At 35.4% G+C, this 14,179-nt stretch overlaps 1 protein-coding gene across 1 annotated transcript; it reads right to left on the bottom strand.

The window, feature by feature from the left end:
• Window positions 1-5,896: 5,896 nt before the first annotated feature.
• On the bottom strand, window positions 5,897-8,896 carry Sec3 (exocyst complex component Sec3). The gene has a single exon (XM_090414974.1). The coding sequence runs from the start codon at window positions 8,688-8,690 to the stop codon at window positions 6,042-6,044; it is 2,649 nt and encodes an 882-aa protein (XP_090271100.1). The 5' UTR covers window positions 8,691-8,896; the 3' UTR covers window positions 5,897-6,041.
• Window positions 8,897-14,179: the final 5,283 nt, after the last annotated feature.

Genomic DNA, 14,179 nt, shown 5'->3' with positions numbered 1-14,179 from the left:
AATGTCAAAAACTCACTATAATCCTCATGCTTCTAGCACTCATGTACATGAATTGCAATATCCACTTAGACTTGATATGTTTAAATAATTTTAATACTGTAGCTCTAGGTTGCAAGTAATAGACAAAAATTTTGATATTCCATAACTCCTGAAAAAGCATATTAAGTCAGTTATGGTCCTAAAGAAACAATTTTCCATTTAGCTTATTGGTCATATAGTAAGTTTTTTTTCTTTTTTCAACATTAAAGAATGTTGAAAAAAGAAAAAATATCATCCATCATGGAATATCAAAATTTTTGTCTATTACTTGCAACCTAGAGCTACAGTATTAAAATTATTTAAACATATCAAGTACTACTATACGTACATGTATAAGGTAATTATAGTAATATAAACTGGACTGAAGAGACAACATCAGAAGTTGAAGACAATGAATTTCTTGAGTTTTTAAGGGGCAACTACATTAAGTGGTAAGTAACAGAGGCTACACATGGATCAAGGGTCTTGGAATTGATTATCTCATCAGAAGATGAAATAATCAAATATTGAAAAACATTAATTGATTATCTTAATGGAGGAACTGGGAGAGGAACCAATGATGGTGAGTGAGTGAGCAAGAGATATATGAGGAATATGGGACTTAATGGTATGTTACTGTGTGTCTTGAGAGAATGTTCTAGAGTTAACAGCTTTAAATTACATTTTTAACATGAATCTTAGATTAGCCCAAATTCCAAAGGAGTGGAAAGATGGCAAAATTGTTCTGCTTCATAAAATGGGTGATAAGACTAAGGCTTAAAATTATAAGCCAATCAACTTGTCTGGAGTTGTGGAAAAGATGTTGGAGAAGCTAGTGAGGACAAGGATTCGGAACTGGGTTGACAGCAGCAGAATTCTCTGTAATGGACAGAATAGGTTTGCTAAAGGAAGATTGTGTTTTAGCAATATACTTATTATAACAAGCTGACGAATACATTGGACAAGGGGGATGCATATACAGTAGTATATTTAGATTTTGCAAAGACTTTTGATAGATTCCCACATGGTAAACTAGTAGTTAAATTGGAACAGATAGGGTTGGATAGTAGATTGGTGCATCACATTGGAGATTGGCTGTCTGATAGGTATCAGCAGGTTGTATATGAGGGTGAGGTAATATTCCAGAAGAGGTAAGTCTCTACTAGTGGTGTGCTCCAGGGAGTCTGTTTTAGGGTCATTGTTGTTTAATTTGTATGTAAATTATAATGGAAAGGGCTTAAATGGTGATATACAGTTGTTTGCAGATGATACAAAGTTGGGAAGAGTTATGAGAAGTATAGCAGAAGCAGCTTTGCAAGAGAACCTAAATAGACTGTTTGAATGGGCAAGTGTGTGTGGGAATGTCAGTTTAATGTTGCAAAATGTAAGGTTTTAAAATTTGAGAAGCACAGATGGGATGCAGAGTATAAGAATGGCTGGGATATATTAGAGGAGATGGAAGATCTGTGGGTGATGATGGATAGGGACTTGAAATTTGTGGACATTTTGCTAAAATTATGAGGACAACACAGCCGATTATGGAAATGATGCAGAGAACACTGGCATGTAGAAGTAAGGACGTTTGATTCCATTGTACAAGGCTTTGATCAGGCTATATATGGATTACTAAGCACAGATTTGGTCACCTAGTTTTCAAAAGGATGATAAGGTGTTGGAGAGGGTTCAGAAATGATTCTCTAAGTTGGTTTCTGGCCTTTGGAATGTGGAAATATTAAGTGAATGTAAATTGCCGAGCCTTGTGGATAGAAGGAAAAGGGAAGACATGAATGAGAAATATAAGTTGGTAAGGAGTAATTACCAAATTAATGTGGATGAGATGTTTCATAGAATATCTTGAGAGAGGGAAAAAAACAAGAGACCATCCCTGCAGGATGGTTTCTCGTATCAGGCAGGTGTAAGGAAGTGAGGAGTAGATATTTTGCATGGATAGTAGTGGGTGATTGGAATGCATTGCCTGAGAGTGTGGTGAGTGCAGAGACAGTGAATGCTTTTTAAATCAAGGTATGATGAGCTGTGCAAGTGAAAGTGGTACATCCCATGATTCCATGAAGGTCTGTTGATAATAATAATAAGTAAATCACAAAATAACTCCAAAGAGGATTTATTATCAACTATTAATGAACAAGCTAATAATACTGAAACCCATTCCAACAGGTAGTGCCAAATAAAATGCAAAAACTGTGAGATATCCAAGACTTTTGCAGGAAATTCCAATCCACTTACAACTACTTGTCACTTGAGATTGACATAACGAGGCTCCTGTTAAAACTAATTTTAGTTATTGAGTTAACTGTTTTAATTTCTCAATGTTTCGTTAATGACTGTTGTTCAGTTATCTAACTAACAAACCTCATGAAGAATAAAAAGGAATATAATGGTAATTCAGATACTGGTCTTTAAAAGCCCCTGGATCAAGATGTACAGAGAAAAATGTACATTGTTTCCTTACAAGTTACATGACTAAATGGAATAAAAGTAAAATATGCCATACCTGTTTTAGGAATATACCTCTGTGTAAACATAATAATAAATAACAGAATACTTTTTATCACTATGATATTAAATCTGACAAATTATATTATTTTCATCCATATTTTATCTACGTTTGTAAGCAAACAAATGTGTAAGCAAAGCTTCTTCACTATTGTCTTTTTACATGAGGCTTCATAATAAATTGCCCTAAGCATTGCATGCAGATCACACTTCCCAAAAATTTATATTATGGAGAACTACTTTCAAGACCAGTGCAAGCCTTTATTAAAATTCATGGAGGTTTGCAAAGGCTGATTTCGCAGTAAGTTATTCATATCTCAAAGAAGAGCACTCCCTAGGAACATATATTGCTTACATGTCGAGGTATTTTCCGGACCATAATTCTTATGCATTCTTATCTATGCACAATTGGAAACTAGGACTAATGGTACTAATACCATTAAGCTAGCTTTCACTATCTCCATAGGTCTAGCTTCTCAATAAAAGTTTAAACTAGTATGAGAAGTGACTCTCAACATAACATTGAGCAACACGCATTTTATTACCTAAGAAGCCTACTTAAAATTAATGCAATCTGCATTATTGGATACAGAGTGACTTGTGAAATCAACTACTCTCATTATATAAATACATAATCATGAATATAATTCACTTTCGAAGCATATTCTCTATGCTAGGGTAAAATATAGATGAAAACAATAATATAATTTTTAACAACAGCATAAAACCTGATTGAAGGAATCAGTTTTCATAGTAATGCATCTGAGCACAGAATCCTCAAGGACAAAACTCTCCCAGTGGTAACATGCAACTTTTCTTCTTAAGTAGCTTCTCCAATTTGGAGGTTAGCCCTCATGGTGTGCCAGAGTACCCCTTCTTCTGCCATCATTCTGATCTTGTAATAGCTCTTGTTACCCATCCATTTCTTTACAAGTTCTTGGTCTACCAAGAGATCTTCTTCCTTCTAATTTACCTTCCAGTATTTCCAGAGATGTTTTCGCTGCTGATCCTCTTAACATGCGACCAGCTTTCTTGCACTTTCTCTTTATAAGATCTTCCATGAGTGCTCTTTTGGTTCCCATTAACTTCAATATCTCTTCATTAGTTTTTTGTTTTCTCCTTCTAAGAAATCTTCAGTGCTTGCCTATAGCACCACACATCTCGAAGGCCTGCAATTTCCTGATTGTGGATTTTGTATATATCCATGTCTCACATCCATAATTCAATGTGGACCATATATAGGATTTTATTCTTCTTATTTTTAGTCTATTTATTTCAGAGGTCATTAGTAATTTATTATTCCAAAATGCTGCTTTAGCTATTTCCACAACTGTTCCATCCTCTGTAATTATTACTCATAAATATTATAAGCCTGTACATTTTGAATGAATCCCATTCATACTTTAAATTTGTGTTTTGTTGCTCTGCCATAATTCTGACTATTTTTGATTAGTATTTTAACCATATTTTGTAACTCTGTTTTCGATTTCGCTATGAACATCAAATCTGATATTGTTAATTCTATGTCCGTTTATTTTTAATCCCATTTCAATTTCTTCATATTCTTTCATTATCATTTCACTGTATATATAGAAAAGTATAGGGGATATTTTACACCTTGTCTCAATCTATTGTTTCATTATAATTTCATTTATAATTTGTGTTTTCTGATTCCAGTATAATTCTGAGGCCTTTTGTATCAAGTTGAATGTCTTAATATTTCTATTAACTTTTCATGGCTTACTATGTCAAATGCCTTTTTGAAGGCTATAAATTTTAGATCAATGCTATTATTTATTTCTATTGATCTTTCAATAACAATTTTTAATTCACAAATTGTACTTTTTTTTGGTATGAATCCAATGCTGGCATGAATGCAACTTTTAACAATATATAATAAAGTAGTAATAATTCCTCTTACTAAAGCTACTGTTGCTACTGCATTTGAGTAAACAAAATATTCTTCTTGTTAAGTTTAATACACTATCCAACCCTATTGAAAAACTTCTTATGTTTATCACTATCATTTTAACAATTTCCTTTTTGAATTATTACCTATCAGCATAATCATTTTTAACAGTAAATAAAAATAATAGTAAACAAAAAGTTAATTAAAAAAAAACCGATCTTCTCATGGGAAAAAAAAATTGCAATCTATGACCAACTATCAAGGAAATGCCACTGCTGGTCCTTACTATATAAAGATTAGGGGTTAATAATGCTCTGGATTGACAGCGTTTGACAATGAAAACAATATGTATCACAGTGATATATATACATCAGGTTTCTACAAAAGACTGCTGATATTTGAAATACAAATATTTATTGAAAATGGTACAGTATGGCAGTAACAAATATTTTAGAAAAATAAAACTAAAAAAAATAATATATATATATATATACCCTATATATATTGTACAGGCCAGTTTGCATAATCAGGTTTTTTTTTTATTTGGGTCAACTAGTTCACTGGCTTCACATGCATCTCAGCATAAATTCACTGTACAAATCTCTTACTATGTACCATTACAGCATCTTTGACTTCACAAGAGTTAAGATACTTTTGATTGTATATACCTTATCCTTTATATAACTGTATAGGAAATCTGAGAACATAAGGTCAGAACCACAAGGCCAGGAAACTGGAATCTTTTTACCCAACCACCCATTTGAGAAATGGGAAATCGAAAGTTCTTGGCACATGTTGTAAATTTATGTTTCTCAACACTACTAGTCTCTTTAAATGGATCACACTACCACCATTTGATATATTTTATTATCAGGTGGATTGGCCTGAGATATAATTATTATTATTATGTGACACCTCCAGGGAGTCCAAAGACTCATCGAGGGAGAGTGTGCCAACAGCATCGAAAGATTGAATCCTTTCAAACTACTAACCATGCTCAAGCTTGCTTAACTTTTTGTGAGAGCCATTAATAGCAGAGGCTCTACCAATCGACCAACCTTTGCTGGCTATGCATACTCATGCACGATGAATCACCAACTCGACCAACTATTATCAGGTGGATTGGCCTGAGATATGCATACTCATGCACAATGAATCACCAACTTGACACCTGATCTGAATGGTAGTTGCTGAACTATTTTAAGTTTAGATAACTGGCTGTAGCTTAATTTAAAAATCTTTGCATTAAAAATACTAGCATTTTTTTTTTTTTTTTGTAGAAACCCTGTATATGATTTAATGAAATAGAATATGGCTATACTGGTAGGAAGAAAGGAGGATATGCAATATGTGGATATTTTGAGAACACATGGTCAGTGAAGGTACTCTCATTGAAGCCATTACATGAATTGTGAAAATTATTATGCAAAGGAAACTCATTTAATATCTTTCATTCTGGTTTAACAGCACAACAAATTTATGAGTTCAAAATTCTTGCAATATATACATCAAATATACAATACTTCAAAAAAAAAAAAAAAAAAAAAAAAACAGTACGAAGATAACACACGGGTATCTAAAACAGTATTATTTGAGAACGTCAGTGTGACTGGGCAATATCTGAAAAAAAATCAAGTATATTTTCTATTGTGAACTCCAACTTAATCATGGCTCCTGGATAACACCTATCAATAAGGCTTTCAATGTATTTATACTGTCTGATAAATTCATCTTGCATTGAATGCCACACTACTTGTAATAAATTTTCTTCTTCACACAAATGTTTTTCTACTTTTCTATATAAGCTCTCCAGTCCTTTTTTTACCTCCTTACCAGGATATTCTTTAATTACTTTACGTAATTCCTGCTTACTAAATGCCAACTGATAACCAACTTCATTTTCTTTCACACCTTGATCAACTTTGCTTTTAACACCATCAAAAAACAAATTTAATTTTTCAAGAGGTCTTCCAAAATAATGAATCACATATGCTTGGAGTGCTTCATTATATTTCTGTTTAGCTTCTTTACGTTCTCTTTCCAAACATGAAATTTTCAGCTGATATAACAACTTATATAAATGATGAAAATTTTCCATAAGGATAACTTCTTGGGGAGTTTTTTGATGATCTGCAGCAATACAAATAATAGCTTCAAACATAGCATGTACTAACTTAACATACCATCTCTCTAAGTCTGTCCGGCGATCAGATCCCTTAAATGTAGCTTCTGCTTGCCTAACAAAATCTTCAAAATTTGTTATGAATGGCAAGATGCCGCATTTTGATTTCTTTGATACTTTTGCTTCTTCAATTGACTTTATTTGGGATTGCATGAATTTATCAAAATCTCTTTTAGCTTGTACAAGAACATTAGCAAATGTTTTACTCAGAAAAGAGCCTGCATCTTGTGCTGACATTACATGCTGACTAAGGCGTACCAAAACATACATTGAATAGAACCCATCCATTTTATCATAATAAGAAATGAAACTGAGCAATTCTGATTCTAAAACAGCAAAAAGTTCCCCCATCATTCGTCTAACTTCTTCATTGATCTGTTTTTCTGTTTTCTGAGTTGTACTTAAGACTTCTTCACTACTTGTTCTACTAAGACTAATGCCACTTGGAGTAGGACTTAAAAGGTCACCTTTATAAATGATCTGATGATTATTTCCTGATGAATGATCTGATCCTAATCCAAAGAACTGGATGCAAAATTCTTGTTCTGCTAAGCATACTGGTTCAAGGGTACTTAAAAGTCTTTCAAATAATTTATCAAATACTTCCCACTCAGCTAAATCCAAATCTGATCCATACTGCTCTGGATCCATACCTAGTAAAGAAAATGTTCTAGGCTTGACTAATGATTTTACGCCTAAATCTTGGTTAGATCCAGATACTTTTCCTTTTTTATCCTTATCAATGCCACTTCTGCTGGATATTTTATCTTTAGCAAGTTCAAACAATCCTTTAATTTCTTTTTCATATAGCTTACTTAATGATGAGATATAAACTTTGGTGAGTTTTGAATAGCTCAAATTATCAGTGGCTTTCAGCCATTTCATAAGGTCCATATATGGCATTAATTCTTGGTGGCATGATGTGTGCTTTGGAAGAGTTAGGTCATTGGCAAAAAAACTTAAGTTTTCTCCATATTCATTACCTAATTGAAGAAATACATTATTAAGATGATAAGAGAGCCTTATTGTAAATTTATTTCTTAGTTTATCAAAGAGTTTCTTTTGGTCTTGATATGCTGTCATTTTGGTAAGACTAGGATGAATTTGAGCATTCATCTTTTCTTGGAGGGCTTTTGCTGCAGAAACACAAGCATTTATTCCTTCTGGAGTTTTTAAATCTCCATCTAAAAGAGCAACTTGATGATTGTGATCTAAATTCAATTGTGAAATAAAACTATGTAATTCTTTGTAAAGTTTTTCATTATTCATACTCTGAATATGTATTAGAGAATCCTTTTCTTCCATTCGTAATACTGAATCTTTAACATTTTTTAACAGGTCATCATACAAATCTAAGCGATCTTCTAATCGTGTAACCTCATCAATTGCTGTCTGAAGGACACCCATAAGATGCTGTACATGCTGTTCTGATGCCATAATGGTATGAACATTTGTTGCATCAAGAGCAGCAAGCTCTTTTGCTAACTGTTCTGTAAACGCTTCTGCATTACATATCACAAAATCATACTGATTCATTAAATGTTCCAAGTCGGCTTCTTCATGTGCTGAAAGAGCTTGATAATCTTCTGTTTCCAAAATAGCACCTTCTCCCAGCTGCTGAGTAGTAGCCAACTGATTAGTTGGTGTGACATCCTCAAGCCACTGTTTTGGAATATTGTTGAAAGTTGGTTTTTGCCTTGGAAGATGAAGACAACACAATTTCCATAAACAACCAATAAATGCATATTTCTCAGATACACTACTGGCAACCCATTTATACACTCGTTCAAAGTGAAGATCGAATTCAGCTGTATCTTTAAACTCATCTTTACCGTCTACGACAGTCAAATCGCGAAGTAGCCATGTAGTTTTCTTTTTATAAATATCCTTATCAGATTTCTTAACCTGGCATATACTAACACTAACGGGTTTCTCGGTTGTAACAACCGCACATAAAAAGGCCGTTTTCTTCTTTTTACTGGCTTTTGCAACATTGGCAACACCAACAAGTCTTTCATCGTTTGGTAAAAATACTTCTTTTTGAAGAGAATGCCTAATAGCTGCCATTGGTTAAATTACAAAAAAACTGCTATAAATATAGCGGGATGTCGCTGTTAAAACACTTGTATTACGAATCCACTTACAGTATAACATTTTAAAGTAATTAACTACACAGTAAATATAACAAAACTGTCACAACCGTAAATACACACCTCTTAACAGATATATCATAAACACTATCAACAACGCCGTATGGCATTAGCCATACCAGATCGCTTTCATGATCCGCCCACCAAACTTCTGAAATAGAGAAGCCCAATATCCCTAAACATTTACAACTGAGATATCTATGATTCAATAAGCTAGAAAAATAATAAAGGTGACAACAGCAATAACTTTCTTAACAATTTTATTGATTATAAATGAAATAATTGTTTGTGAATTACAGTTTTTCAGTTTGCACTTAATACTGCTAAAATATACAGCAACGATCTTAAACGATTGCAAATAATAATATCATCAAGGAGAATGACCTGTTTGCGACTTGATATTATTATTAATATTAAGAGAGACCGCCAGGGAGTCAAGGAATCATCTAGGGACAGCACATAGTATCCGCACGAGCTATTATACCTGTTCTTGAATTCATTCACACTACTTGCACACACAACATCGAATGGCAATCCATTCCAATCCCCAACCACTCTGTGAGAGAAAAATCTAACCCTCACATCCTTCTTGGCAGCCTTCATTTTCAACTTCCAAGACTGCGCTCTCATCTTTACCCCGCCTTCCAGAACCATCTATTAATATATTGTAAAACACCTGCGAACGTTTGAAAGTCTCTTTCATATCACCCCTCTTTGTTAGTGCCTGCAGGCTACAAATTCTCAGTCTGTCTTCATAAACAGTATTTCACAATCCTGGTATCATTCTTAACACTCTCCAATGTACTCTTCCCACTGTACCAAAATCACCACAGAAACCACCACACAAAATCACCACAGAAACCAGGAGACCACGCCTGCATGCAATAGTCGCCGAATGAGGTCTTATCAAGGTCTTATTATGGAGGCAAAAAGCCTACCTAATCTTTGCATTTCAGCATTGCAATTATCCTCTGAGTTGTACTGGCAATCTTTGCTATATGGCACTTTAACTTCCTGTCTACTAAAACTCCAAGATTCCTAACCTGGTCAGTTTCATTCAGCATAAATTTATTATTATTATTATTATTATTATTATTATTATTATTATTATTATTATTATTATTATTATTATTATTTACGGCATCTACATGGAGTCCAGAGACTCATCACTCACCACTCTGGTCTGCACCAGAGTGCTGACCATATAATAATAACTTGAGCTACAACCTCCCAGATAGTCATTCAGCTGTAATCATGTACTGGCCTTCACGTGATGCTGCAAGCACGCACTCTCCTTACAATGCAACAAACCTTAGCTTTAAATACAACGAGAACGTTTTCATAGTAATTATGTATAGAGACACTCTATGTTGTTCATAGTTTTTTTAACCTTCAATGTTTAGTGTTTTTTCCTTTTATAATGTCACCTGATGGAGGCTGTTATAAGCCGAAACTAGTCGTGTTTTACTATATATTGGACCGTGCCTTACTTCATGTAATATACATCTGTACATTATCTGTAGACTGTTCCCTACTCTTCTTTCTTTCTTTCTTTCTTGTAGTTCCTCTTGCTTCTTCCCCCAATGCTATTAGACCACTCAAGGGCTAGGGGTGAATTTTTCCATCTCACGCAGTGGGAGTCTGCTTTCCCTCCCAATAGAAGATTTAGAGGCCTTAAGGTGGTAGCCCCACCACCGAACTCACCCTGCGAAAGGTTGGTAGCCTATCCAGGTGAAATTTACAATTACTCGCAAAGCTCTGGAGAAGAAAAATAGGATGAATTTTATCGGAATTGACCTGGCTAATGGACAGGGACTTCTCATTGAGAAATTTAAAATAGCTACTTGGAATATCCGTGGAATCACACACTAAATTGCTGAGCTAAACTAAACAGAGTACTAAGAAACAGAAACATTTATTTATTTATTCATTTATTCATATGGAGTTGCCTCCTTTTTCTCCCCCGCCCCTATTGGGGCGAGTTTCATGGGAGGTTAAGTATTTATGACTGTAGATCCGTGTGTTCACGGGGCCTGTTTGCCTACTTGCGGGATGAAAAACCCCAGATAAACTGGGGGAAACCCTACTGTCAACGCCCAAGACTGGCTAACTTGGCTATGGCTGAGGAAGATCCTTAAGTTCTTGGGGTCGGCGACGGGAATCGAGCCCAGGACACTCCTTCCCGAGGCATATGTTTGCGATGCGCAAAGTAGCTAAGCTAACCGCGCGGACACATAAACATTGATATAGCAGCAATAACTGAGACAAAAAAAAAAAGAATGGATCTCAAATTCTGGAAGATTATGCCATGAACTTCTTCTGAGTTTCAGAAGACAAATGGGCTTCATCTGGGGTTGCGATTTGAATGAATAAAAAATGGAAAACAAAATTTTGGATTATACTTGGGTATCAGACACAATAATCAAATTAGAATGAAAATTATGAATCAAACATTCAATATTTTCGGAAATTATGCACCATAGACGGAAAAGACAGAAGAATTTTCTGCCTCTTCCCCTTCAATACATTCCTGAAGAAAACTTCAGGAATGTATTGATGAAAGAAATAAAAATGAAGCAAAAATCTTGATGGGAGATTTTAACTCTAAAGTGGGAAATAACCCAATAACAGGATGCATTGGATCAGAGGGAGAATTAGTAATCAATAACAATGGAATTGACTGATTCTTTACTGCATATTTAACAGTTTAAAAATCAGCAATACTTTCTTTAGGCATAAATAATGATAAATATTGAATAATGAATAATGGCAATCAGTCACATGAAAAATATGAAGAAAAAGCCAGGAGCGTGAGTCAGTTTATAAGGAAAACAAAAGTAGAGCATGAGCAGAAATTGGCAAATCAGGCTAAGAAAAAACCCTAGAGAGTTGTTTAGATATGTGGCAAGTAGAAGGAAGAATGATCATGGAAAGACGAAGTTAAGGGATGAAAGTGGTAGAATGGTAACTGCTGCAGAAGACATTGATGAGGCATTCAGTGATCAATTTATAAGTGTGTTTCATCCTGATCAGGGTGGAAACATTAGGAACTTGAGTGTAGAGGACATAGGAGAGGATAGTTTAATTGTGAGTGAGCAGGAGGCATTTTAGGAAATAAATAAACTTGATGTCAATAAGGTGATAGGATTTGATGAAATATCACCATTCATCTTAAGGGAATGTTCCAGGGAATTGGCAGTAGCATTGGCATGACTGCTTAATAAGAGTTTTGCAACAGCACAGGTTACAAGGAAGTGGTAGGAGGGTAAAATTGTTCCACTGCATAAAGGTGGTGATAAGGCTGTAGCTTCAAATTATGGGCCGGTCTGTATATCTGGAGTTGTAGTGAAGGTCCTAGAGTTTGGTGAGAAGTAGAATACAGAAATGGGTTGATAACAGCAGTGTTCTCTGTGGTTATCAGCATGGGATTGTTAAGGGGAGATCATGTTTGACTAAATTACTTATGTACTATAACAAGCTGACAAATACCTTGGACAGAGGAGATGCATATACAGTGGTGTACTTGGATTTTGCAAAGGCTTTTGATATACTGCCAAATGACAAGCTCTTAAGTAAATTGAAACAGATGGGATTGGATAACAGACTTCTGTGTTGGATCAGTGACTGGTTCTCAGATATATATCAGAAAATTGTATAGCATGCAAGTTCTCGAAAGAGAAAGGTCACCAGTGGTGTGCCGAAGCGGTCAGTTTGTGGCTATTGTTGTTTAATTTGTATGTTAATGATATCGGGTTGAGTTTAACTAGTGATATCCAGCTGTGTCTGGATGATGCAAACCCAGGGAGGGCAATGCACAGTCAGGCTAATGTTTATGCCTTATAAGACGACTTGAATAGATTGCATGAATGGGCAAGTAAGTGGAACTATCAGTTCAGTATTGCCAAGTGTAATGTTTTGAGATTTGGCAAGCAACTATGGGATGCAAAGTATACATTTGTTCAGGAAAGTTTAACAGAAGGTGAAGAGATCTAGGAGTGATGGTTGACAAGGACCTGAAATTCAGGGGCTACATTGCACAATTTGTGAAGACATCACAGCGAATAATGGCAATGATGCAGAGAAGCCTGACATGCAGAAATAGAGAGGTTATGATTTCATTGCATAAGGCTTTGATCAAGCCTGATATGGATTATTGTGCACAGATTTGGTCGTCGGTTTTTCATGGTGACGAGGATATGTTGGAAAGGGTGCAGAGAAGATTCATAAAGGTAGTCAGTGGTCTTTGGAAGGTGGAGTACAAAGACAGATTATGAGAGTGTAAGTTGCAGAGCCTCGTGAATAGGAGGAAGAGGGGGGATATGATTGAGACATAATCTGGTCAGGGTTTGTTATCAGTTAGACATGGAAGAGATGTTTTATAGAATAGGAGAGGAGAGTAGAACAAGAGGCCATTGCTGGAAACTGTATAAGTGAGAAGCAGGTTCTGTGCATGGAGGGTGGTTGGTAAGTGGAATACATTGCCTGAGTGTGTTGTGGATGTGGACACATTGAATCAATTTAAGACGCCTTTGGATGAACATTGTATGCAATGGTGAGTGCCTCACACGATGAGTCTCTGACTCCATGGAGGTCAAATGTTAATAATAATAATAATAATAATAATAATATACATAAGTACACATGAGCCTGTGTAGCTCAGCGGATGTGGCGTTTGCACACCGCCGCGTTTGGCCGCACGAAGGAGGACTTGGTTTCGAGTCTAGTCGGCGATTATAGGAAATTTTTCTAAGCCTTTTTTCGACCGGTTCCCGAGTTAGTCGATCTCTGGCACGGGCAAGCAGGTTTGTCCTCCAGGAAACTCTGGTTTTTCGTCCAGTAAACTCAAGAAAATCGACCGTAGAACCCACATTATTTCAGACATTAAATATATTGTGTTAGGGTTAGGGACCACGAGATGGCGGCACATTTGAGTCGTCTCTCTTCACTGCGTACCGCTTAATTAGTGATAGCCTTGGGCCATCTGTCTCTGATTGGGTACCAGTGGAGATTGAACTGCCCACTCAGTCTCCAAAAGTTAGATAGGGCTAAATGGCCTCGCCTACTCCCGTATACGAGAATAAAAAGGCGTTAGCTGATTTTTTTTTGATAAGTACACATGGGAAGCAAGAGGAACTAAATCAATAGTAGATTACATTATTATTAACAACAAACTAAATAATAATATCAAGGATACAAGGGTTTTTAGAGGAAGCGAAATTGATAGTGATCACATGTCAGTCAATTGAAAGCAGATTTGAATTAAAAAAAGAACCACATACTTCAAAAGAAAAAAAAATTAACCAACATCTAATAAACAGTTTACTAGGTTGAAAAGCCAAACTGTGGTCAATTACGCTTGGATCCGCCGACAGTTCGTCGGCATGAAACGTTTAGATCGTAGTTTTC

The sequence above is a fragment of the Typopeltis vanoorti genome, chromosome 26 (genome assembly GCF_054136105.1).
Source record: "Typopeltis vanoorti isolate ZY-2024b chromosome 26, IOZ_Tvanoo_1.0, whole genome shotgun sequence".
NCBI lineage: Eukaryota > Metazoa > Arthropoda > Arachnida > Uropygi > Thelyphonidae > Typopeltis > Typopeltis vanoorti.
This window is presented reverse-complemented; position numbering and strand designations above follow the sequence as displayed.